The sequence below is a fragment of the Lineus longissimus genome, chromosome 12, assembly GCF_910592395.1.
Source record: "Lineus longissimus chromosome 12, tnLinLong1.2, whole genome shotgun sequence".
In the NCBI taxonomy this organism is placed as follows: domain Eukaryota; kingdom Metazoa; phylum Nemertea; class Pilidiophora; order Heteronemertea; family Lineidae; genus Lineus; species Lineus longissimus.
Window position 1 is genome coordinate 450,196 of NC_088319.1, and position 27,689 is coordinate 477,884.

At 40.7% G+C, this 27,689-nt stretch overlaps 2 protein-coding genes across 21 annotated transcripts in view; one reads left to right on the plus strand and one right to left on the minus strand.

The window, feature by feature from the left end:
* LOC135496773 (agrin-like) overlaps nt 1-27,689 on the plus strand; it is a 149,911-nt gene that overhangs the window by 73,964 nt on the left and 48,258 nt on the right. For 18 of the 20 annotated variants that reach the window (XR_010448719.1, XM_064786270.1, XM_064786266.1 and 15 more), the window contains 6 exons: nt 13,095-13,313; nt 20,876-20,983; nt 21,562-22,749; nt 25,334-25,552; nt 26,100-26,209; nt 26,633-26,735. Coding sequence is in view for 19 of the 20 variants with exons in the window: in XM_064786270.1 (XP_064642340.1) it covers nt 13,095-13,313; nt 20,876-20,983; nt 21,562-22,749; nt 25,334-25,552; nt 26,100-26,209; nt 26,633-26,735 (1,947 nt within the window). In the remaining variant the exon portion in view is untranslated. Of the gene's footprint in view, nt 1-13,094; nt 13,314-16,271; nt 16,323-20,875; nt 20,984-21,561; nt 22,750-25,333; nt 25,553-26,099; nt 26,210-26,632; nt 26,736-27,689 lie in introns of all 20 variants that reach the window. The other 2 variants (XM_064786284.1, XM_064786286.1) reach the window with 2 other exon arrangements.
* On the minus strand, nt 74-3,450 carry LOC135496776 (uncharacterized). Its single transcript, XM_064786287.1, has 4 exons — nt 3,337-3,450; nt 2,811-3,098; nt 2,064-2,384; nt 74-1,797 (listed from the first exon to the last, which is right to left on the minus strand). Exons 1-4 carry the CDS (start codon nt 3,401-3,403, stop codon nt 1,529-1,531), a joined length of 945 nt encoding a protein of 314 aa, XP_064642357.1. The 5' UTR covers nt 3,404-3,450; the 3' UTR covers nt 74-1,528.

Here is a 27,689-nt window from a genome sequence, read left to right on the forward strand (position 1 = left end):
ATTCAGTTCTCTTGAGTGCAACCTGTTTTTGGATGTCACATGCCTAAGACAACATGGAGTTGGAGTTTTGAGTCATAAGCGCCCTCTATAATGTGGTACAGAAGCACAAGCGACCAAGATCAGAACTCTGATCTTTATGATAAAGATTTTATAGAATAATGCTGTAATGCAATAACAGAGGAAATGATAAGAAAACAAATGTCACCATTTTCAGAAACGGAAACGTAAATGACAGTGATGATAATGGAAAATGTTCATCTCGCTTAAAGTCTTCACTCCATGTCAATCCCCTTGTATTGTTCATGTACATTTGCAATATTGATTCAGACGTTTGGATCACAATAAAAAACAATTACGCATTATTCTGTTATTTGCTCATTTGTGGCAGAAAACAATAGCCTGATTACTTGGATGATAACATGTTTGGGGAATGGAGTTTTCTTTGTTTGTCCTATCTATTTTGTCATTTGTTGATGATAATCTTGGTCTATTTATAACATATGGAGAACACCATGCCTTTGTCTAAAATGTCAAAGCTCCAGTCACCAAATGAGTCAAAGGCAAGAATTCCTTCATAAAATCCATTATGATTATCACAAACCATATTTAACTTCGGAACACCCATCATAGATTCTCTGCTTATCATTGATTCTATGATAGCCCGTTGTAGAATCTATGATGGAAATCCCATCATAGATTGTAAGCTGTGGGTGCCATCATAATTCATGTAAAAATCGAAGTATAAATCCATTAGATAGACAATCCAAACAGCTTTTTGTCGATTTCATTTCTCGAGGAACTTTAGTTCGATAGACTGCCTGAAGACAGTGCTCCCTCGCCAGCATCATACCTTTCACTTCCATCATGTTAGAGAGTCTTCAAATAAAGTAGGAAGTGACTACTTGGCAAGCCCGGCTTACCAAACAGCGACTTTTTCTTGTCCTGAATGGAGAGTCGAACTCTCTGGCTAATGTGTTGTAAAGTCTCCAGCTCGCCAAACGGTAGATTTTTTACCTGTTTGGCAAGCCCGGCTGGCCGAACAGGGTGGCTTTTTAGTGCTGTTTGGCAAGCGGCTCTCCAAACAGGACAAAAAAAGATGCCTGTTCGGTGAGCGGCTTGCCAAATAGACCTGGCCAATAAAGTAATTGCCAGCCTCTTCTGTAGGTTGCATTGACTTGTGGACTAGTACACAGGTTGATTTAAAGAAAGGAGATGGGACCGTCTTCAATGGTCGAGGAAATGCGGAAGTCCCCAACAACAGCCTTATTCACCTATCTTTAAACATTTGAAGACAGGGCCAGTTTAATAACATTAAAAGGAATGTGAGTAGCAGACATTGCAAAGGAATAGATTAGCTTTGTTGGCTGATATAGATTGTCAGAGATAGAATACTTGCGTTGTTTATCTAAGGTCTGCTGTAAGCTCTGTTGGCTAATATAGATCGTCAGAGAGAGATTTTGTGCCCCTCTGAGAGGCAATGACATGCATATTCAAAACGACCATCCATCATCACTCTCAGAAATGTCACCTAACAATGGTTTTTCAAAAAGGTTCTGGAGTATCTCCTTCTGCGGTCGTAAGGAATCATATCTCCCGCACTGGTCTGGTTGTAGAGCATACACTCCCTACCACCTCTTCTCCAACTTCCCTCTGTCGCAACCGCCCCATAACACAAGAGGTTTCCCTCACATCGCTGTTCACACTCATATATGCTGAGGTAGTTTGGTCGCTTGATGGTCTCGAACGGCTTTCCTGTGAGGACTTTGTTCTTGTAGCTGGTGAAGAGACATGCGCATGCTGAAAAAGAGGAATAACATGTGAGACTGACACATACTTCGCTCCTGGGCTAAAAACTTTATGAGGCAGGATGAACGGCCTACTGGGTAGTCGTATCCGTTAGGAGGCACATCAGTGAGTCGCATACCTTTTCAGGGCCTCTTCAAGTTTTTAGGCGTTGTCTGTTGTAACCTGAACACGGATTCAATGATACCATTGGGGCAGTTGTACGATTTTCATGGAGATTGTAGTTTGGTTCAATCTTGCTTGGTGGTCGTTAAGCTTACCGGTTGGCTGGCAGTTCTTTATCGATACCAGCACTAATTCTGCTCTGTCTTTGTCGGTCATCCTGCTCCCTGTTTTCACAGGCGCTGGCCCATTGAGGTCAATGATCTTGTAGTAGAACAGCCAGTAGTAATTATTATAACCGTCAGTCGTGTAGGAGATTCCCTTGCACAGGGGATCCGTCCTGCACCAATACTCCGCCTCATCTCGGTCCTCAATGCCCCACCGGCTGTATTGGAAGATGTAGTCTTCATCAAGGACCCTCTCTTTTCGCTCCATGCGGCACATCACAAGTTCTTCAGGGTCGTCGTGACGTTTCAAGTCTGCGAGGATGGAAAGATGTTCATGGAGATATTTTACACGAGGGAGGATACATTGAGAAGAAGGAGAAGTTGTGGGAAGGGATGGTAGTCAGAGGCAAGGCATCACAGATCAGAACTCACTAAAATATCTTGCCGCTGATTTTGATGTTAAATGTAGTTGGGTCCAGGAACTTGTTCCAGACAGTTGCTGTCAGATGCTTGGACATTGGGCCCACCCATTGTCAGATTTGTGTTGCCGAAGGAACAACTGTCGGAGAACAAGATAAATTGTCCCCCCTCAGTGCTCAAGTGGGCACATCATTTACCTCCGCCATATAGTCTGCAAGCCACTGAACATGGTTGGTGCAATTGATTTGCAAATATGGGAGGGGAGGCATTTTTCTCAGGTTCAAATTATTGCAGGTTAAAATAGTTGGACACACTTACAGTTGTCCACGGGGCAGACCTTTGCGTTCATGACCCACTTGTCTTTTCGTCTTCGGAATCCAGTCAGAAAAGACGTATGAAAGGGCCGCCGAGGCACAAGATCACACTCTCGGGTATAAGTGTTGTAATTAGCGTAATTGCAGATGACACTTTCGCTGCATTTCTCTATGCATGTTTCTTCAGTTACTCTGGTGAACTGTTGAGAGAGCATACGGGGTAATGGCTTTGAATAGTCCACTTTCCTCTCCCATGTACAGTCGTTCCAGAGTGCATTAGGAATGGCCGAGTCTGAAGGTTATATAAAGAAAAAGGAAAATCAAAGTCGTCTGCTGTTTGACTGTAAATGAGTACCAAGGACTGGGACTGAGGTTGACAGTTAAACCTCAGATGCCGACTTGTCTGTACTTAAGCTAGTAGGGTAAATGTTTGAGGGGTTTGTGTGAAGGGCTGATGAAGGAAACATTGACCCCTGATTTTCTGAGGATGATAGAGGGGAGGTTCTACTCTCCCATGGTTTTGTACTCACCAGCTTGTGGTATTTCCTGAGGGGTATAGGAGATGTTACTCAAGCACAACGATAGAAGCAACGCCATGACTGCGATTTGATTCACATCTGCTCTACAAAAGCAGTTCAGCGGCAACAAATAGTGAACCAACAATCATAATAAATTACTGATTTCCGATTAGGTGTCTTTATATCAATCTCAATTTGTCATAATTGATGGCAATGGTCTTTTTGGGGTCGCCTGGAAAAATGTCTGTTAGGATTTGGGATAATAGTAAATATCACCAGGGCTATCGGGACAGAGGTGCTGTCAGAAAGCAGGATTTGCCAATAAGCCTATTTGAGGGGGGGGTCTGTTTTTATAACAAATGTCATGACAGGTACCCTCCATTCCCCACTAGGCTCAAGTAATCATATTGTTATGATGCAGATTGTAAAATAACTGGGACAATTGGCCAATAATAAGCCAATCTTCTGTCTGACATTTAGTGATTGCAGCCCAGACTTCAAATTGATCATTGTTGTTAAGTCAAGGTGGCAGTATCTCATGCACACAGGAGGATAAGATGGGGTCATACTCTCCAACAGCCAGGGTATGATTTGATGTGCTTCGATACCATATCAAGTATCAAATATCTGCTCAAAGCTTAGAAGGTTCATGTTTATCTGTGTGTTGAAGCCTTTCACTCCTGGGGCATTTTCTCTAGTGTCATTTGAAAATCCTGAGCCAAATCAAATTTGCACCAGATTTCACTTTCATGACAATTCCCAGCACTCGCAGAGAAGCCTCTTTTCTCCCAAGGCAAATATTTTTTCCCGGCAAGTGAAGCCAACAAGCCCTAAAAAGAAGAAGCCATCTAGCATTTCCATTTGTGAATTATTTCGGGCTTACTATAAGAAACTGCCACATTGTGTTGACTCATCTCTGTAACCAAATTCATTTCGCTGTATAAAGACATCAATCTTACCGCGCCAAATCCCCACAATGCTACATTATACCCAGGATATTAGTGGTTGAGCCTGGTGGATATACCAAGTAATTAATCCATGAATCCACCTAATTATAGTGCCACCTGATGTATTGGTTTTCGCACATCGCAAATTGAAAGAGGGGCAATGTGGATTGAAGCAAGAAGATCGGAGAGTCTGGCTTATGAAAATATGTGCCTTCCCTATCAGAGGAAAGTTAGGAGGCCTGAGCTGATCTTTCTATCCTTTCTAGGTGGTATAAAGACAGCAGGTATTCAGTCACCCTGCTGTGAATGTTTTATTTTGATGAGCCAAAAGTCTGGTCTACACTTGCCCACTTCTCCAAACGTTGTTTACAAACATCACCAAACTCTTGCCTCTAATCCCTAGGGTGACTTGTCTGCATGGCAATGTGAACTCTATGTGAAGCTGGCTTGATGGGTACAACTTGCCTCAAAGCCCAAAGGTGAATTGTCTAACAATCTGTTGAGCTGATCTCAAGCCTGCTACTGGTGTCTCCTCTTAACGTTTGATGGGTTAATATTAGACAAGGATTCCAGAGATCGTCAACAAATGGCTTTGCTCATGAGAAATTCATGCACCAAGTCTGTCGGTACTTCCAACAGAATTCCCTTGATGAGTAACAGCATGATGGGCATAGTTTAGCAGGGGAGGGGTGGTTTCATGTCAACTTGGGTAACAATGGATTTTCCTTATCTGTAAGCATGTTTGATATTTCACATCAAGCCATAAAATATCAGAAGATATTGTCAGGTTAAAAACTTATTTCACAAGGCAATTCCTTGATTTCTTGTGAAGAATTTCCAAATATATTTTCTTGTCGAAAAAGAATTTCACCTCAAGAAAATGCCTCACCTGCTTGCATTGCTGGTGCCTGCCAAAGTGCCAAAAATCCCTTCAATCATCCTCGCAGTTAGGGGTCGAAGTCTGCCAATCTTTTTGACTCGAGCTAGAATTGGTGGCTGAGGTGGGGCTTTAGGCCACTTAAGAATATTGGTTCATCTTGTAGAGTGAGTATCGTGCCTGGTCATCTGAGTATTAGCTTACTGATCCCTGTGGGAGAAGTGATTCACAAATAAGCCAAAGGAAATGAATCAGAGTTTGGCCAGCATTTCAAAAGGAAGAAATGGGCATTGCTCCAAACAGGGGTTGATGATTATACTTCAAGTAGACATGACAAAGGCATTGGGCAATGCTCCAGGCAGACATCCAAGAGTTCATAAGCCTGATCCTAATGTGCATTGAATCTTATCTCGGCCAGTATATGAATTAGCCGAAGAATTTAAAAGTTGGGAGACTTTAAAAGGTGAGTCAGATGGACTTGAGCCAAAATCAAAGTACTTGTGAACGTTACTTTCTACTCTGGACTAGTCTTTCTCACCGATAGCCGCACCATCATTTATTGGCCACCACAGCAATTAGGATGAAGCTTGTATTTGCTAGTCATTCAGCCAAAATATGGACAAAATCCCAGCTATGTGATTCAACTTAAGTGACCACTCCCCATGTAGTCTATATCAGTTAGCCATTAGCACTCACATAAACCTTCCCTTGTACCAATCAGCATGCAGCTACCCTCTGCTCACGTATTGAAAGGTGATTCACATGGGTCAACAAGTCCACGATCAATAGCACGCTAATTAGCCGCTACTGTTAATGCTGTGACTAGTGTTTCACCGTTCCTGGTAGCTCATCCTTTATCTGTCAATAGCCAGGGTTTGCTGCTCTGTGGTGGTTCAGAAACAAATTGAATGAGCTGAGATAGAATGCCGTACCGCCCCCAAACATATCATCGTCTTGTAACGTCCCTTGTGAAGTGGTTAAAGGATGTGATAACACAGACTACCTTATACACTTGGTCCTCAGCTACTCTAAGCCATATCAAATAAAGCTATTAAATCATCGATATTTTGCCTTATCAGATTGACTTTGATCTGTGTGTCATTCTAGACTCAATCTCTCGTTCATCATGCAATGTCCATAAACCATCGTTTATTGAATAAAAGCTCGATGAAAATACAGTCATAGTGCTTGTTCATTTACCATTGTTGGTCGAATAACGTTTTATGGTTCGCCGCTAATGATGTGATGTGATTTGCGGATGTGGCATGATGCGGTTGTATTGGTTAAATACTGATGTATTTCATACACTACTAGTTATCATTAAGATTAATGATCAGTGTGGTGGTTCCATATTAACCCTTCTGTCGCTACTACAAGATAACTTGTGGAATTTCCACCAGTGAAATAAAATAGGTTTAAAATGGTACCATCAGAAAGTGTTCAGCGAGAGCTTTCTAATGAATGGTCATGTCAATGGGTTTACAAATGGTACCATCAGAAAGTGTTCATCGAGAGCTTTCTAATGAATGGTTATGCCAATGTGTTTACAAATGGTACCATCAGAAAGTGTTCATCGAGAGCTTTCTAATGAATGGTCATGTCAGTGGGTTTACAAATGGTACCATCAGAAAGTGTTCACCGAGAGCTTTCTAATGAATGGTCATGTCAATGGGTTTACAAATGGTAAATGGTACCATCAGAAAGTGCTCATCGAGAGCTTTCCAATCAGTGCTCATTAGTCAATAGGTTTTCAAATGGAACAATCAGAACGTGTTGAAAGAGAGCTTTCCAATGAATGGTCATATTGAAAGTTTTACATATTGCACCATGGATTTTTGCCTGAGGTCTGATGGCCTGTCTGTGGCATCCTTACAGATGTGACCATGCCTCTGTCATCGGAACACTGTGACCAAAATCAATTAAAGTCCTGTTATCGACAGGTGTGGATAGCACCTGGCTTCCCATTAACCACCAGTTGTCAGTTACATTGATCAGACATCGTGGAATGATTTTGTGGTTTTGTGAAACTGCAACTAAAATTTGCTTCTGCAGTGTGCTTTAAGCTTGCCAGACAAACCCGACATCAATAAATATTTTGCGCAGAAACCAACTACACATTCCCACTACTTGGAAACTCTAACAAGAGCAGGTAAGCAAAGGAAATTAATGGTTTGTCATTAAAAAGCAGCTAGCAAACATTGAATAGCATGATTTATAGCTTCCGTCCTCAAACATCAGCTGTCAATGCGAAAAAATTGCGGCTTGTCATGCCGTGAGGCAAAACACATTTTCCTTTTTTTTTCCGGATGCGATGTCGTTGGTGAATGACAGATACGGCACAGACTACGATGACGTGGAGTTCCCAATGTTGATTAACATTTCTTACTAATGGTGATGTGGTTTGCCAGGTCCAAGGTACAGAAAGGGTCTCAACAGTAAGGGTATTCCAGGAGCTCCTCATGAGCTTACATTGTTGAACAGGATACCTTGAATTCTGCGAAACCATTACTTGAAAATCCATTAGCTTGCGTTGAGTAGCTCTCCAGTCATTATCAGGCGTGGAGGTAGACAATGTTTCGTGATGATTGATGACATTGCGCTGGCGCTAATGCGTCGTTTGTGTCGTTAATGCATAGTCTGTGTGGTTATGTGTTTCGGTCGTTTCACCTGAGTTGCAGGGACGGAAATCCGGGATTCGTGAAAGTAGCGGCAGACTGAGTCAACGTGATCATGAGCAGTAAACAATATGTGAGCGTCAATCAAAATCGGCTAGGCGGACATGATTTTCTTCCCACAGTATTTCATGAGTAGAAATATGAATTTCTAATAATTGCCATCCAGTGATAACTCTATTACCCTTAGTGTAGACAACTCTGCAAGTACACCCTGTTTGACTTCAGCGATCTTGTGTTGGACATTTGCGACTCATTTTCTTATGAATCAATTAATTTCCTGGTGACTGATTGTCAGATATAGGTTTTTCTTGCCATGATGACTTGCTGCACAAGGGTTAAGTCACCAGTGATCAATCTCCACCAAGAAACTTGAAGTATCATGCAACTGGGTGAAATGAGGCGATGGGTAATTTGCCGATGTTGAACAAGGGCGATAAAGTACCAATAAAGTGTAATGACAGGAAGGAAACATTGTTATTTTCTGCTCAAGACAAACACGGGTACAACACTTGATTGGAATTGAGGCAACACTTGATGGAGGATACATAAAGGAAGCTTTTAATGGAAACTTGAAAGTTATTTGGAATTGCTTGACAGTATCTTGGTTTGTGGAGATGTTTATGAATGTGCGGGCTGGTTCTCTTTAATGCAAGGGAAGAATACAATGATAAAAACATATCTTACTTGCAGTCGTCATTACTGGTTTTACCAGCAGAGGGGCTATCATTTTATCATCCATTGCCTGTGGGGTGCAGCATCAAAAATTGCTCATTTGTGGGACCTTAAATTAAAAGTCTGAGAAACCTTTCCATTCCTCCAAAGGTATTTTCTGTATTAGCCATCATTCGTCTTGATTATCTCGGATATAGAATCAGGTTTGTTGACAGGATGCTGGCATTGTGTAGGCCATCAAGACAGGATGATGTACTGATCTCCTGTGGGGTGGGACATCTCATCTCTTAATGGATATGTACTAAGGAAGGCATCTGGGGGAAGCTTGTTGGTCGATATTGGGGCCCTTTCAGTCGGAGGAGTGGTCCAACCAGGGATCCAACTATCAGCATCAACATCAGATCAAGGTGGTGGTGGCACTGTTGTTATATCAAAGACCTCTTTCATCCAATGTGCATTTTAAAAGTACCCTGCAAAGGAGCAATTTATATCACTGTGACCATGCTTGCATGTGACAAAACTTGCTTGTTAGCAGTGGTCATCGCAAATGCCGGTGCAAGACTGGCAAAAGTCTTTAACCTCCAGCAAGATTTGAATTTGATTTGAAAAAATGTCAGCTTGTCATGATGGCAAACAAACTTAACCTACCTCTTCATGCCACTGTTTTTCACATGAGTGCAATAACAGAGATTAATTAAACCTCTCTTCACATCATTCGAAAAACTACCGCTGCGGCAAAAACCACATTTTGAAGAATTTGATTGCCGCACTCCCTGCTAACGCACCTGATTCATCAGGAACCGCTGAGGGAGAAAATTAAACGTGTCACCGCGGTATCGTCAAGATGATCAATCTTGGCGCTAATAGCGCTATTAACGAGTTAAGATTGAGTTAAGATCGTCTCTGACAGGTGCATGCTGGGACATTTAAGACATTTGAAGGTTTCCGCACATCCATCATGGCACTTTAACAACCAAAGTCGGGGTTGATGAACGATTAACTGTGCTGATACCAGTTAATGAATTTGGTGGCAGAAGCGTGCTGGTGAATTTCGGAGCTGATTAAATGGTTAAGTCAAGATGTACTGCTGCCGTTTCATCCCTTGTGTGGCCGTTTTCAGTTTTCACAGTGTACACAGGCAAAGGCTTCCGTCATCGAATTATTGATGGGCATATGGCACAATCTATGATGATTATTGCAGACCATGTCTCACGTCGGATCTCCTCTCATAGATTCTATAATGAGCAATCATAGATTCTAACAACTTGGCTCTGCTACTATAAAACAGTGTCCTAACAACTCTGCTCTGCTACCATGAAACAGTTGGCTAACAACTCTGCTCTGCTACCATGAAACAGTTGGCTATTAACTCGGCTCTGCTACCATAAAACAGTTGGCCAACAATTCGGCTCAGCTAAGAACCGAGTAAGACTCATTAGTTTTGAAACCCATCAAGTAAAGTAATGACTAGTTAGTTGGTAAAAGCAAGACTAGGTCGATATTTCCAATGTCGTTGACATCATCTTGGCAGTCATAAGCCGGGAGGTTAATTTTGCGAATGTGAGTCAAGTGTCTAAATGTAAGTCAAAAGAAATGACGGGATGTAATTAAAGTATCCAATTGTAATTACTTGAATAATCTACTGGTAGAGTTCTTCTAATCGACAACCATTTTTATTTGGGTTTCTCCTGGTAGGAGTGATAAAGAATTAGTTTGGCAAGAGCATGTGGTGTTTGAGGCGAGTGTCTTGGCAAACATAGCAAACTTTGCCAAAGTGACCTACGGGTGGGAAGTTCGGTTCGTTCAGCTTCAGTGCAGTTCCCAATTACACAATAAATGAAGTAGATTATTGTCACAACTGGAGCTACATTGAACAACCCACACCAAGTGAATCAACCCCGCCAATAAAAAGACTTGTTTCTGATGGAATTCTGTAAGAATGTTAGCCATTCTGTCAAATGGGCCCAGCATCCACCATGGCACTGATATACATCTCATGGTCAGTGCTTCTGTTAGATTCGCTGCTACAACCCTTGTCTAGTTCAACCCAGTGTCATCCATCAGTGCTAGTCAATTTCTTCCTTGGATGACCACGAGACAGGGTTGGAGTGTGGGGTCAACATTTGCCTCAGAACTTTGTGTCATATCATGACAGAGTTTACAATGAAAGAAACTAGATACTGAAGTTGGAGCTGTCTGTCACTAGGGTATTGCATTCTCTCACTGAGGCAAAAAGGATAAAGATGTCTTCCTGTGACCTTCATCTAGATGTGCAATCTTTGAACTGTCTTGGGCCAAAATTAAGTAATAACAAAATACATCTCAGCTCTCGCAAATCAAGATCTTCCAAGTCTTAACTTTCAGGGGATTTAAAATGAAGATCGGATGGCTTTCTAATTATCATGAAAGTGATTCTGTATTGTATAGTAGTGTAAAAATTTGAATAAATGACAACCCAGATGCGTTGAATTTGATCCCTGGTGATCCTGGGCCCTCATCTTACGCCATCAGCTTTTCAATCGCAAGTCCCGATGGATTGCCTTGAAGTAAAGGAAGGTGGCAATTAATTCAGTTAATTCTTAGCTCGGAAGAATTACATATTTATGAAAAAGCATCTCAGAGGCGGTCATGGTATCGATATTGGTGAATTTACAGCTTTGTATCGAGAATGTGCAGTCATGGGGTGCACAATAAAAAGATAATTTAGAAACTTGCAAATTCACAGTAAAAAATGCCCACAAAAACATGGTGACGTATCAATCGGATAAGCTGGAAATAGCAGGATAGCTTGTTCGAATTGCCTGACGTCCTCCTGGTATTCTCTAACTGCTTCCCTTGACCTATTGGATTTTGTGCCTCCCTTTTGATGTCTTTATTTGCTGATGACTCCGCTGTTCCTACGGGATTAAATGACATTCAAAATTCTGTCATATATTGTATTGGCAGCCACAAAGCATATCGGTGTTCACAGAAAGAAAAATTAGAGGATTGAGTTACTTTGACCTCTGGCATTATTAATGAACGTGTTGGTGTCAGCCCTTGGCCACGTGGCCTTGTCATGAGCCTCCTGTCACACAATGTGCCAGAACAGGACAGAGACATATCAAAGTATGTCATTCCAGATCCGCCTTATAGACAAATCCTGTCGTATATTGCTTTCTCTCTGAAAAGGTAAAGATATGAAAGTGCACGTCTAAACCTTGTTCATCTCAATAACTCTGATACAGTCAGCCGGGGAGTGTTCCGATGGTATTGTAAGTCCCTAAAACACTCAAAACTTTCATAGCTTGTACAGTCATGAACTGAATTGACTCGAGGGAGTCACTGTTGCTGTCAAGCAAATCAGGCTTTCTTTACAAAGAAAACGGAGACAAGATTATATAGCCTCTTTTCTGTCATGTGTTGCAGTTCCTTTTGAATCATCCCAGCTTTCACAGAAGGTCAAATGATTGAATCATGCTCATCTTCCTTTCGCAGATTTAGGAGTTTTTTTGCAGATTGCGAAAAAAAGAGAAGCAAAATCTTGCGTGTGAAGAGTGGTGTCATATTTAGATGAGGGAAATACACCATCAGAAGATTAGAATAGGAAGCAGTTTTCCGCAAGGAATATCTCGGAATATCAACAATCACGTCAATCTGCTAGGAAATTTATCTAATTTCCCAAGATTCCTTGGCGTCAATGCATGCGATATGTTGGCCTCCCAGGATGCAACTGATCTTGATGTGTTCATTGTTGATAGCAACACTCGGGGCCAGTGAGGAATTTATATCGTCTTTCAATTACGATGGTCTCTCTGGTTTGTCGAACATCATTGTTGCGTGATGAAGACCTCTTCCTTTGACTAATGGTAACACTTATTTAGAAGGTTTATGGCAATGTTGAGAAAATGTTTCACAGTGTTCCCTGTTCATCATGGACTGGGTATTGTGAAGACTTTAACTAAACTAGGTAACCAATATCAACCTTTGTGTCTTGGATTATAACCAAATGGCATCTTTCTTCTCTCATATGAGTCGTCTGAAATCATCTTGTGACACAATGAATATGATAAAAACGGGAAATATCTGAACACTATCACACAATCGTGATATTTATTTCTAAATAAAGAAGTAATTCCCTCTGGTGCGTTTTGTATCGGATCCTCTGAATGTTTCTGACATCTGTCTTGGGGCGTTTTATGCCTCACCCGTTTACGCCGATAAGTTTATCTCTGTATGTCACCCACAGCCGGGCATATTTATTTCGTATTCTTGTTTCGTTCATAGAGAGACCCAGCAACAGTCGACTTTGATTGCAGGTTTACTTTGTTATAGGGTCTCAGGGGAGCTCGGGGAAATATGGAGAGGCAAACTTAAGCGTGACTGGGTGGAGCTATCGGGTTTGTCTGGGTGAAGCCATCGAGTTGGTCTAGGTCATGTTTATCTTCTTTTCAAGTTGAAATAAAATGCTTTCAATTCAGCAATTGACTGAATTGACGTCAAAAGGCTCCCTGTTGCTAACCCACTTCTTCTTCCTCTTCTATTAAACAAGAGCATCACATTCTGGATCTCAGAAATCAAGCTGATATTCCCTAAAACATGTCTATCTTATCTTTTTAGACCCCTGCAAAGATTACAAATGCGGTCCGTCCGAAGTTTGCCAAATCAAAGATAATCGTGAACCGTTCTGCAGCTGTCGAGGCATCTGTAATTCCGAGTTTGCGCCAGTCTGCGCTAGCGATGGCCGGACGTACAGCAACGAGTGCATCATGAACCGAGAGGCATGTAAGGCTCAGAGGAAGCTACACGTCGTCATGACGGGCGAGTGCACACAAGCAGGTAATAAAGTGTTAAAAAATTTTGAAATTTTAGATTTTCGAGTTCACACATCAGGAGCACTAATGATTACTAACTATTGTTGATTTCAGTTTTTCATTTGTTTTGGACAATTTTGAACGAATATGATGACATCATTTTACATGTAGGCGGTTTAGTGAACATCTTAGTGAAAATCAAACTTCTGAGCTTATAGTGCCAACAGAGTTAGACAAAAACAGTGTCTCGCTCATTTTCTATCAAAATTGTCCAACAATGTTCTGCCTGCAAATAATGCTAAGCATGGTTGTGATTATTTAGCCACAATTTTCTGTTGAGCTGTCTTAGTAGAAGACACACAAACGCAACATAATACATCATATGTGCACTGCACCCATATTGACAGCAGTATGTAGAGGCTATGTTCATTTGGCTAGACCTTTACACATTTCGTGAATTACAAAAACGAAGAGGGTGGACAAGGCGTAAGAGGCTGGTGGTGCACAGTAAAAGTTAGAGACACACCTCAAGCTAGACCTTGCCTTTCTCCTCAATGTCCTTAAATCTTGTTGATCTATTCATCCTGCCAATTGTTGATGTCAGCTCACAGCCTCAGTTACTGTAATGGACATCCAATCACTCGGTCGAGATGACAATAAAGTATGGTAAATGGACATCTTTGTAGGCCCTACACATGGAGTGAAAGACTGACTTGTCGTCTCACATCTTGTCGCACCAATCTTGTTGATGTCCACTTACAGTCTAAGATACTCTTACTGTCGTGGACAGCCAATCACACGGTCGAGATGACCGAGATGTGAGGCATTATGGGTATTGAGCCACAAGATGGACATGACAGCATTCGTTACATCTTGTGTGCTCAAAAAGCGTGAAGATATGCCCCGGGGAAGGTAGATTATAAAACTTACAATATGATGGTCATTTGTGATGACATAATGTTCATCCAAGATGGAGCAAAAAATCGCTCAGAAGAAAAGAAATTTCACTTTGGTAATTGACTATCCATCCATATTGTAGCAGGATGAGGATGAGCAGTTGGTTACCTTTGGGTTCCATTGACCTCATCATCTCCCCTGTCATCACTTCAATTTCAAATCGTATCCCTGCCAAAGCTGTGGGAATCCCTCAACTGATCTGATACTAAACTTCATCACCTGCAGCTACAATTACTCCATCTCACCCCGATCAAAAGTCAAACACTTTCCCCCTTCTTCCAATCTCTAATTAGCGATCTAAAGGGGTCTTAATGAGCTGATAATTGTCAGCTAATTGGTTCAGTCAAGCCGTTTGAAAACAGACACTCATCATGTCTTCATGGCATGTTTGGTGCCTTCATGGTAATTTAGGGTTCACACTCGCTTGAGCTGAATCATGGTGTTAATTAATTAGTCAAACAAGAACTTGGCTAACTGTTTACTAATTGATTACTAATTGTCCTTGTGAAAGTGTGTTGGTTGGGTCACGATGAGCACAAGATGAGATGGTTTGTCTGTGGGTGATGAGTTTGAGAAAACTTAAAACGTTTGGATGGTTAAAACCTTTGGATGGTTAGCTTTGAGGACAACTCTTTTATGTTTGGGAAATATCTTGGATCTGACTTGATACTGCTTTACGACATCTCTCTTTGGACACAAGTTCTTGTCTTTCGAACTTATACTGATATTAGCAGAGATGTGCACCCATGTCCTGGGCCTAAATTGAAAGTGACCGTATTTGTTAATCCTGTGCCTAACGTTTTGTATCCATCTCAGGTTACCCATTATATACCACTAAAAAGAAATAAGCTGTCACCAAATAAGCACAAAAATAACAAATTGGGCAGACTTTCAAAATAGGCCTGGTACACAACCACACACAGACATGTGCATGTAAAGCACAGGTAAAAACAACATTCAGATCTAATAAAATATCTTGTTAGGGGGCAGTACCCATTGAAATATCACTCAGTGCTGTGTTCCGCAAACAAATTATTTTGTTAGGCCAAAGCATTATTTGCAGCTGTTTCCGTTGCATGACTTCTCTTCTACTTTCATAATTTTCTGAAGAACATAATTAATTCATCAACTTTTCATACTGGGTTACAAGCTTTAGTTAATTACAGAAGACTTCACATGTAATTAACAATATTTAATTGATTGAGTCAGATCAATGCAAATTTGAATGCAAGTTATCACAGTGTTTCATTGAATGATGATTATGCAAACTTCATGTATTTGTTTAATTTTTGACATTATGTGTTCATGGGTTGTGCCCTGTCTCTGCTCACTGCTCCTGAAATAAAGAGTTACTGTTAATTGAGTTGTTAGCCTAAGAAACAAACTTCAACGGTGATTTCTAACCTGTCCAGTTCCCAACAGCCACCAAGCTATTGATGGTGTGATCAGAACTTTCGGACGGGCCAATAGTAAGCCTATTAACATGACTATTCCATAGAAAGCTGATGATCAGAACTTTCCGACGGGCCAATAAGCCTATTAACATGACTATTCATTGGAAAGCACTTGATCAGCTCTTTCTAATGGTACCATTTGTAAACCAATTGACATGTCCATTTCAAAGAGAGCTTAAGATCAGCACTTTCTACTCTCTGATGGTACGAAAAGTAGCCCTATTGCCATGACCATTCATTGGAAAGCTCTTGATATTTGTTAATCTATTGACAAAACTGTTCATTTGTAAACCAACTGACACGACCATTTCAAAGAGAGCTTAAGATCAGCACTTTCTACTCTCTGATGGTACCATAAGTAGCCCCATTGCCATGACCATTCATTGGAAAGCTCTTGATGACATCTGATGATATATACCATACAGTGATGAAATCAAATATTTTGCTGTAATTTTAAATGTTCTAAAATGCTGCGATTATGATATTTGTGTAGTGAGCAGAGAGGAGCCACCCTCACAGTCTGTATGTCTTCTGTCTTCGTTAAACTGCATGTTTATTTTTGTGGCCTGCAGCGGGCAACATCAACGTGAAGGGTATCGTTGGAGATGAGTATATTCATCGTGGTAAATGTAGCGACGACATCTATCTGTTATATTACACACTACTTAATCTCACACATCGCATGGTAACCCAAGGCACATTGCGTTTCTTTTTAGAAGAACTGATGGATCTCGTGTTGAAAATACTTGGGGTGAATTCATAATCAAGTTATTCTGCAATTGTAGTTAAAGGAATTTGGTCTCAATGATACACTTTCACTATTCTATTCTCATTCCTGACTTCCCAAGCATTCTCCTGTTTATGGTGATTTTGCGATACTTGATGTGGCCCTGTCTTACATAATACTTCCCCAGGGCACAATGGTCAGTTCGTACCCGCCTCTAGTAGCTGAACCATTCCATCAAGAGCTATCTCAAATCCCTCCCCGACAATAACGTGCAGCCAGAAAGTGATGATATATCGGCTGGATGACATTGGGTCAGATAATCTGCCACAATCACACTTTAGAACAATCAGTGTCTGAGTTGATGGAGTGATTGGTTTCTCTTGCCAGTAATCACCAGCCTCAATTTGTGCTGGGAAATGGTTGAGGATAGCCACCATCCAGAGCCATAGCTGGGTCATATCCTAGTTTTCTGCTGCCTCAAACATGTAAGAAGACTGTGCCTGTGTGCCATCAGTGATTGTGGTTTCTCTGAGCAGACCTGAACACATCCTGGAGGAATTTCCTCTGAGTACCAACCGAGGGAAGACCTTGCTGGAGCCCACATTGCTCCAAGTAAAACTATGGGGAACAGAGGGAGATTTATTTCAGGCTGCTGCATTCTTGATTACGAGCAATGTGAAAGTTGAACTAGTCAAGTGCAAAGAAGAAGAAAGAATTCAGGTTTTGTTAGCCTTATATCCTCATCAGGATAGAACTGCAAGTTGTCCGTGCCTTGGGTCCTCATGCGGCATTCCATTTGTTACCACACTGCACAATCCAATATAGCGATCCAATCCAATTATTCCCGCCAAACCCGCTACACCAGTCTCACCACAACCCAGTATCAATCACAACAGTCTCACCACAACTGAGTCTCCATCACTAAATGACACCACAAATACTAACTGTGAACTGCCAAATTTTCATCAGTTACTGGAAGAAATTTAAAACATGAAAAAAAAATTATCGGAAAAGACATTTCGTTTTCCACTAAAAATAAAAATGGTGTAATTTTTGGAAATTTTCGTGAATGGCAAAAATGAGTCAGCAAGCAAGTTTGGTAGTTAACAGTCATAAATCATAAGAACTACAATACTTTCACATTATGTTAGTTGCACCTTTCAGAATTCTGTACCGTTCCGAATTAGGTTTTTCTTTTTCTTGTCAAGGTATTATTTTTAAAGTCATAAATACCAACATTTTACTCTTAGTTACTCTCCAACATTTCTTTTTTATAACTGTATGAATCATTTACGTGCATCTCAGTTTAAACTTTTACTTAACACCCAAAACTACAAATTAAAGTCTCATTTGCTGAGAAAAACATTACCAGTCATTGCAGCTGGGTATATTCCAAATTAAAAGTGATTTGGCATGCGACAGACTTCGTTTGAAATGTGATGAAGTCGTTGTTTTTGTATAGCTGCTGCTTTTACCGAATTTATTTTGTAAGCACCAGCCCTGCAGAAGCCAATTTGGATACCAGTTCAATCGCAAGTGCAGCTCATCATTGACCCATAGTGAGCAGGCCTGAGTCTGACCATGCGCAATGCAATTATAAGAACCTCTCAGTGGTCATTTCCTTGTTTTACAAATCGCCTTACTCTACCGGGCAACAAGTCTTCACTCAACACCATCAGACAAGCTTCGATACGTTTAGATTTTCTTCTGCTACTTTTTACCGCACAAGCTGATCGAAACAATTTTCCACAATCTTATTAGGAGGGTTATATTCCATTACCAGAAGAGCTTTTCTTTTCCTCTCAGTTTATCCCATTAAGCACCGTAAGTGCATTACTTCAACCAGATAAACACAATTTCTTCCACTATTTTATGCCACAGTGGAAAAAGGTTTCAATTTCTTTCAGGCATCCAGAATTTTCATTATGTGTCAGGTTAGAGCGTAAATTTCTCGTATATTTTTATGACCTGATGGCACCGACAAATGTATACTTGGTGAAGATAGATATTCACCCATTCATTATGTTGTGAATCCTAAGAATCTTTTCTTTCTTGAATGCGATCAACCTCATATTTCAAGTCTGACCAGAAACAGAGACAATTCCAGTAGAAGAATTGGCTGCTCACCTGGTGATCTTTGTCAGGAGCAAGTAGGAGATATCAAGAGTGGGAAATTTCTCAAAATGGTCTTGGCCTGTGAGGGTTAAGAAGATTGATCTAAGTCGAGGGTCCTAACAAGCTTCCCTTCGTGGATGCCATCAACCAGATATTGCATGTTCCACAAGAAATTGAGCCAATTTCAGTATTGTCTGTGTGCCTGGTGGTCGAGGAGGGAGCATCGTCTGATCAATTGGATTCAGATAAGATACTGTGGCTTAAGTCATGGTGACATTGATGGTATGAGGACCGAATCATATTGTATGGTGCACTGTGCTTTGATTTGAAACAAGTCATGGTGACATTGATGGTATGAGGACCAAATCATATAATATGGTGCACTGTGCTTTGATTTGAAACAAGTCATGATGACATTGATGGCATGAGGACTAATGGTTATGTGGTCTGGTGTTTTGTGCTTTGATTTGATACAAACTTGCAAAATTCAGGTAAATATTGCAAATGGTCGTGGAAACTTCTACAACTTTCAGTTACTGTACAGTGGTTGCGGTTTCCTGGTTCTACCGGCTTCACTGTCAAACACAATTGCTTAGCCAATAACTTATGTAAAAACCTGATGTCTGTTTAGACAGCACGGTTGCCTGCATTGCCTGCAGTTTCCTGCTGAGGTGGAAACTGTGGGAAGGAAGCTTAACAGTGAAAACAGCCAGGGGCTTGAGTCTGAGAAAGAAGTAGATGCATCAATGTCCCAAACTCCGTGGATCTCTGTCGCCTGATGCAGTTAGTCGTCTAACCATTATCAATGACAGTGATAAACGCACAACACACTATAATTCTCATGTCACTTTTGTGGTGTTGTCAAACAATTCTTGGCCAGACTCTCTCCAGATATCTAATCAACAAAAGGGATATAGCATTGTTGGTAATGTTTGATATCGAATTGGACCACGGATCACTATGTAATGTGAATAAGTGCTTTTCTGCAACAGGACTTAGTGTCATTTGTCAATGTTTTTGCGCTTTATATGAAATCTGTTATACACATTATTAACAACAGACTTGAAACTTGGACTTTTGACTTGTTTGTTATAAGCGATGATCCTGAATATGACGGTCTGATGCATGTAAGGTTCATAAATTTATCAGCTCCACACTAACTGATGTTTATTAAATATGACGTCTCCGCTCACATATTCACCCATTAGTACACTGGCTCTGTGATGTTGACAATTGGATTACCCTCCGTCAGCCAACAGAGCCAGATTAGCCACTTGCCGACACACTGGCTCAAGTTGGAGAGAATCATCAGCACTGGCATGTCAGGAAGAAATCGTCTGACATCAGAGAAACTGGCCATCTCTGCCACAGGGGCTCTATTGTCACTGTTTGTTTTTTGTAGGCAGGAACCCCTGTCGACAATCCTGCAGAAAGTCCAGGAATCTTGGACTTCTTAAAAGTGCTATGCTGCCTGGGCTTCAACTGGAAGATTTATAAATTCCTCATGCCTTTGGCACTTCACCTCCTCAACGTTTTAGGACTATCCTACAGCCCAGTTAAAAACCTCTTGCCAAATCAGTGAAAGACCTGCTCTCTTAGACAATCTAGTATCATGTTAAATGTTTCAACTCTACTCCCATTTGAAGTAGCATGACCTTTCCCCCATTAAATAGTCACGATTCAAGCATTGATTTTCAAATATCAAAGTATGTAACTTTGTTCATTTCATATGTAGACTGTTTGTCGGAGCGAGAGATTGATCGATTCATGGAGAAAAATATACGAATTGGACGCATTTGGCAAATGATTCGCGCTCATCATATCTACGGATATAATGTAGTAAGATTTGACATTACTTGAGGCAGGGATGATGGGTTGATTGAGAAAAGGAGCTGTTGCTTTAACCCTCTACTGTCCTGTCTTTCACTGATGCTGAGTACTTGTTCTAGCGGTGAAGAAGAGGTCATCAGGTAGCTGTGATGCCTATAACCAAAATGGGACCCATAACATCGAAATGGCTGTTAAGTCACATTTAGAAATATCCAGGTATTCATATAGCTGGGTGTAAGCTTCAGTTTCATACCATTCCCATCGTTTTACCCCATATGGTGCCTGAGATTTTCAGAAAAATGTTGGAGAAAATAGCAAGATTTCAGGACCATGTGCAGAGAAAATCAAGGTGTTTAAGAAAACACATTAGCCATTTTCTCCTAAGGCTCAAATAACAGGTCATCAGGCAAATGATAAAGATACAGAACTGGAATTTCAGCCAAAACAAACTAAAGGCTTTTTGTATTCTTTGCTGTGCCTTAATTCATTATTCCTTTTCTGCAGAGAAAACCAGTTCAACTACTACCCCTACCACTACTAGTACTACTGTGACTAGTACAACTACTAGTACAATTACCAGTGAATATACTAGTTCAAAAATGAAAGTGGCAGGTACAGTAAATCAAGAAGTAAAACCTAACACATTTAGATCTGTAGTGGAATTTCTAACAAATATTATGATAACAAGAGATAAGCTTAGAACTAGACATTAGTTTCTAACCAAGTTGTTCTGTTCACTGATATAACAATTTCAGGGAAGTGTAGTGATCAAGTTGAGGTAGGTCCAACCTGTGACTGGAAGGTTGTGGGTTTGAGGCCCGTCCAGTGTCACTCGGTTCTTCCAACTGGCCTGAGATGATCAAGTTTGTGCTCTGCTTAGTTTCTGCTTTAGGTTTCTGGATTGAATCTACCCACAAATTATTTTTGATCTGGTCAATGAGTTCAAGAACTTTCTGAAGAATATTCTTATCCAACAAAATTCAGTAACAAAATTTGCTGAATTTTAGCAAGGACTGCATGATTTGATTAACAATAAATGAAACAGTCTCAATTTCGAAAGAACTTTTGGTTTGTCAAAAGTGTAAGTTTTCATCAACTGCTTTTGATGAAAATGATAAAAGTTTTCTCCCAGGGAAATCAGAATGACAGTATGCTGATTTTTTTCGATAACTGCATGTTTTTGTCTTCAGCGACGACTAAATCTGCTCCGTATTCACCATTTGACATGTGGCGTATCTTGGAACGGTGGAAAAGTGAGGATCAAAAGAAAGATAAAACAAGTGATGTATTGACGGATGTGGAAATGACGACAAAAATACCGATGAAAAAGAATGGGAAAAAGGAACTGCCCGTGGGAAAGAATAGGGGACTAACTGAAGAAAAGCTGGTGGGTAAAGTAGAAAAACCAAAACAGGTTGTGACAGGGGAATCATTGGATGAAAAGGGAGCTTCAGATCTTAAACCAGAACGAGAACCTGTGATGAAACCAATCCATAAACCATTGGAGAAAACCACTAAGACACCATTGGTAGAGAAGTTAAAACCTACTAGAAAACCAAAGGAGATATCAACAGGAAGGCAACAACCAGATGAAAAGCCAAAACCAAAGGAAAAGACAAGTTCGGAAGATACAGATAAGGCAAAGGAAAAACCAGAGCAAAGACCAAAGGAAAAACCTGAGCAAAAGCCAAAGGAAAAACCAGAGCAAAAGCCAAAGGAAAAACCAAAGGAAAAACCAAAGGAAAAACCAAAAGAAAAACCAAAAGAAAAGCCAAAGGAAAAACCAAAACAAAAGCCAAAGGAAAAACCAAAAGAAAAGCCCAATAGGCATGTGACGATTACTCCAAAACCAGCTAAACCTACCCCTAGACCATGGGTGCCACCAACTCGTAGACCAAGGGTAAAACCCACAGGAAAACCAAGACAGCGTCCAACGTGGGAGGTTGTTGAGAAACCTAGGCCTACTAGAAAGGTTCCAGGAACCTTGAGACCCAGAAAACAGGAGCGACAAACTCCTAGACCTGCAGTGATTGTACCTACTCAACTACCTTGGTGGAAAGCATTTCTTGAGCCTGAGACGACTACAAAGCCAACGCCAGCCCCAGAATCGAAACAGACCAGAAAACCACCAATTTCAACAGATTATTATAAATGGACCCCACGACCAAGGAAAGGTCCATTGGAGAGGCGTATTCCTACCATGAATCCTGGGCAGAAACCACAACCTACAAGAAAGCCAACACCAACTAGAAAGCCAACACCACAGAGACCATGGTGGGAAGCAACACAAGCACCAGAGACCTACTGGGAGAAGAAAAAGCTCTTTACGGATAATCCTTCAATGGTTACGACGCTGGCGCCTCCTATGGTTGTGAAAGGTAGGATGCCGATCATCCTAGCTGCATTAGAAGGTGCTGCCTATTGTATATAAGCTTGATAATACACTGGCTTTTACTCCCTGTAGCATGGACACATATGTAACATAGCTCTTTATACGAGAAAGTACATAACCGAAATAGTTTTTGAAAGACCTTAGAACTTAGAACTTTAAGAAAGCAACATGCCTTTTCCCTTGATCTGCATATGTTTAGAACACTTTATTGATGTTTGTGCTCAGCTAACCGTGAGGACTACAGTTTACCATACCTATGCTAATTATAATGTTAAAATTTGAGTTGATTGTTAAAGGTAAATAAATTATAAGGCTGAAGTAACAAGTATAGTGAGACTGGCATTTGATGGAAGTTCACTTTTCTCATATCACGAATCATATTTCGTTATTATCTTTCATGACAGTTTTTGCCTTTAGAATACTTGTTCTTTGATCCCTTGAATAGCCATTCAATGTATTTTTTGCGTACATGACCATTTTTCATGAAATTCACTTTAAATAGGTCATTCACGTGAATTATCATGTGAAACTTGAATCACGCGAAAAGTGAACTTCTATGTGATGAGCGGAATACTCAGAGAGATTGATATTTTTTACATAAAGCTGATAAAGTTATGTATCCTATGATTCTTCCCCTTCTAGTATGTCCTGTCTCTTGTCATGCTTTGTGTTAGTCTTGTATAGTCCAGTCTGTTTTTGATCAGTCAGTGAGAGTTTAGTCCAGTCACTTTATGATTGAGTTGAGTGGTGGATGGACTGGTGATATAGTGTGAATGTATGAAATTGTGAAATTAGAGTAGATCAGTGTCCTGTTCCATATTAGAATGGTAGTTGATATCCTTTCCCCTCGCAACATAAAACATACATCAAAGACAAAAAGAAGACAAATGAATATTTTCAAAAGAATTGCAAAATCTATTCTCCCTGTATTCTGAATTTCATACTTTGTTCTTTCATATGGTTCGTGGTTGTCATGAATAGGTTTCCACAGCTTCTTGGGTAAACTTAAGAATTTGGTTCAGTTACCTCTAACTATTGATTATGTTGACGTTGAACTAATTTGACCTGCATGCCCTCTATGACCTTGATCTTTGTTGAGTAACCTTGACCTAGTTATGTTCTGTTATGTTGTCCATAGAATGCACAGCACTGCACCTTACTTCTTAGGATTGATGTCATAGTGATGTTATGATTAGCTAGATAGCTGTTCCTTAGCCGTCACTATCATCGATACATTTCTCAAGCTGAACATTTATGACAATTTACCATCTGGTATTTACAAATTTATTTCCCCAAATTGGCCGCACCCCTTCCAGACGGAATCTCAAAGCCTGACGCCTCCTTATTTCTCTCATGATAAATGTTCTTGGTTTCAGTTAACATTTCCGTTTTCGTTGCCTTGAATCAAACAAACATTTCACACGTACTTCATCAAATTTGAAACAAACAGATCATCCTTTGAATGAGATGTAAAACCAAGGCTCATCATTATACCTGGTATATCTTTGCCTGAAAAGCAAATGACCCCACCAAGTGAGAAACATGAGTAGCTTGTGATGGACTAGCAGAAGATGGGGTCGCCAGGCCATTAAACACTCATTCACCTAAGAAGGCATGCCTCCAGGGGCAAATGCTGAAGAAGAAAAACACATGACCTTGACACACCAATTCACATATTGACCTTCAAGGCTTGACCTTTATCTTAGAATTTGGATACATCTCAAAATGTGCAACTGTTTAAGGTGCCTTGTTACTTCTTCATCAATTCCTTTTGTAGTTTTTGCTACCCCCTACTTTTAAATCCCTTTGAACTTCTCATCAGTTGTAATTTATGCATATTTATAATCTTGCCCTGATTATCTTTTATCACCCTCCTAAATGCATCAAGTCACACACCTTTTGATCCAATTTGTATATTCAAATACACTACTCATGCATATTCATGAGCACACTACATGTAGGCATCTGAAAGTGACACCAAATCACTAGACACTCAGTTCCCACTCTGTGTACAGTTTTATATCATGCACTTATTGTTAAAACAGATGCATGAAGGTAAAATTTGCAAATGAAATATCCCCCCCCCCCAAAATATGCTAAGCACAAGTCAGATTTGCATTTTTGTAACCGAGTTAATTTGCATATGTGAGTCAATCCTTTTTCAAAGTTCATTGGCCTCTCTTGTGGCATGAATTGATATTATAGATTAATTTACTATGGTTGAGACACAGTTATTTATTTGAGAGTGTAACACCGCGAAAAGTCTCTGTGAGATGTGATTTATTTTGATTACATTGTGAAAATTGTGATAATGCGATGTGATTTTTCAGATCTTTTGATTTTAATTTTTCGCTCTAGTGTTTGTTTTACCCATTAACCCCACTGTAAAAATGGATACCTTGATACATCTGAAAGGTGTTTCAGAAGAAGAAAATGGGGTAATGTACACACACACACCTCTGCGTATTATACTTTTCTTGAGTACCCCTGTCATCTTTAAAAGATATCATGGTATCTACTTTTAAGCAATCGCTTCCAATATTACTTATTTTTTCCTTTGCTACTAATAGGTGGTGACCATCCTTGCGAAAGTGTCTCATGTGGACCTTGGGAGGAGTGTCGGATCGACCGCCAGGGACGAGCGAAGTGTGCATGTCCTCCACCCTGCGAGCCCATCCTCCGTCAGGTTTGCGGAAGCAATGAGGAGACGTATGACAATGAGTGCGAATTGAAGCGGGCTGCTTGCCAGAGCAAGAAAACAATCACCATCAAGTTTATGGGTCCATGTGGTAAGCAGTCTTAGGCTGGGTATCCTAAGGCTGTTGCCTTGTGAGCTTGTGGACCTGTGTCTCCGTAGCATGTTCCCCGATACAGTGGCGACGTCCAGTAAGCCAAGCAAAGATTATTTTGTGTGTGTTGCCTCACAGGATCACAAGCGAAGGTAGAACAAAGAGAAACACCACAAACGAACAGTCAATTGATACACAGCCTAAGATTTCTCTGTCTGTTCAAGCATCAAACTGTCCTTGATTTCAGCTGAAACAAATAGCGAGCAAGAAAAATCCAATGCCCACCTCCCAGAAACAACCAGATCTTTGATCGTGTTTGCAGCCAGGTCACTTGAGGAACTCACCCAAACCATCTCATTTGAGATGGTCTCATTTGAAAGATACCTATCAGTGAGCATTTTCCAATTGCTGCATTTGTGTCAGGATAGACTTTTCTTTGGAGGACAATCGCACACTTTGTAAAATCTTCTTGACATAGCTCTCTCTCTCCCTAAGGTATTAATTGCAAGGAGATGGTCTTCTCATCCCTCCCTTTGATTGTTTTCAGGTAGAGACAGTCCATGCAGTAACCACAATTGTGAATATGGTGCAAAGTGTATCGTGAAGAGTGGTGAGCCAGCGTGTGAGTGCCCGACATGCATGGAGGACATGAGCCCAGTAAGTAATGGCACCTTTAGACATGAGAAATCATCCTGTGAAAGACATCATTGAGCCAGAGATGAAAACAATGTATATCCTGAGATTTGATAATAGTATGGTGCGAGTGGCTAGGTTGAGAGGTCTAGCCCGAGGCTGTCCTCTACATTGCAGTTGTTTCTCGACAGTACCTAGAGAACCATGATGCTAGTCTGAGGGCACTTGGAGCAAGGATTACCCAGAGTCTTTGCCTCACATTAAAGACAAAATCTGCTGCTTTTCAATCAGGCAGTTGCCCCTCAAGAGTTCCTGTATTTTGGTCAAGCCTGTCAGAGGGTCACTGTTTGAGGAGGAACAGGTGGCTGTTACAGACTGCCTGGAATTTAGCATGAAATGATATATGATCATCAATGTGCCATATTGCTCCTCATTCGTCGCTTCCAGGTTTGTGGTACGGATGGCATCTCCTACAACAACGAGTGTAAGCTCAAGGCCGAGAACTGTGTGAAGCGTTCAAATACTCAAGTCAAGCATCAGGGACTATGCAGTAAGTTCAATTTCACTTTATAATAAAAAACGGCTTTGTTTGTGAACCAGTTGACCCATGATCATCAATCAGGACTTAGGATGTTAACACTCCTGTTACTGCTAATGGGAATAGAGCAGCTGGGCTCTGGTTACCATGAGTGTGTTCTTTAGTAAAAGTTCATTCAAATATAGCTCACTTTGTCAACTATATTTACCTCGTAACACCTATTCTCAATAAATACTTTCAAGAAAACAACACAGATTTCACCTTCTGTCCTTTTATTGCAGTGTCACATAACTATTCATTCTCCTTATCTCAGGCAATTCATATGCCTACTAATTATCACAAAGTCGTTCTTCCTCAACTGCGTCCCAAAGGGAGCACTTTCTGATCACCTCTGTCCAAATCCACGTTTTATCGTGACCCAACTCTTATTACTGCACAGCTTAATCATCCAATCCCAGCGTTCTAAGTCGCGGATCTAACTATCATCACCAAACACAGCGTGAAATAAGCCCCAATAGCCATGCGCCTACGGTGACGAAGGATGATCATTTGTAAATTGCAGTCAGCTAGGCAATCAGAAATGGACGGTGGTCTAGGGATATGACTATCTTTTGGTTGCAGTTCCTAAATAAATGGTAGATGGTCAAAGTACTGCCTGGTTTTCTCATTAAAAGTGACACCTTTCTCTAAATCAGTGACCCCTCTATCTCTTGTTGAATAAGCCATGATAGCCGTGTGCAGGCACTGACCAATGTGATGAATGATGATCATTTGGTGATCGCCTCCAGTTTCACAATCAGTTTGGTCAAGAATAGCAGCGACAGAGTCAGGATAAGGCTATCATTGGTTCAGCACCAAAACAAATAGATGGTGATGATGCCCTGGCTTTTTTAAGGGATGTTTCCAAGCATCTTTTCTTTGTCCAACCGAGATTCATATGCAAGATTTGGAAAGATGACTCTTGAC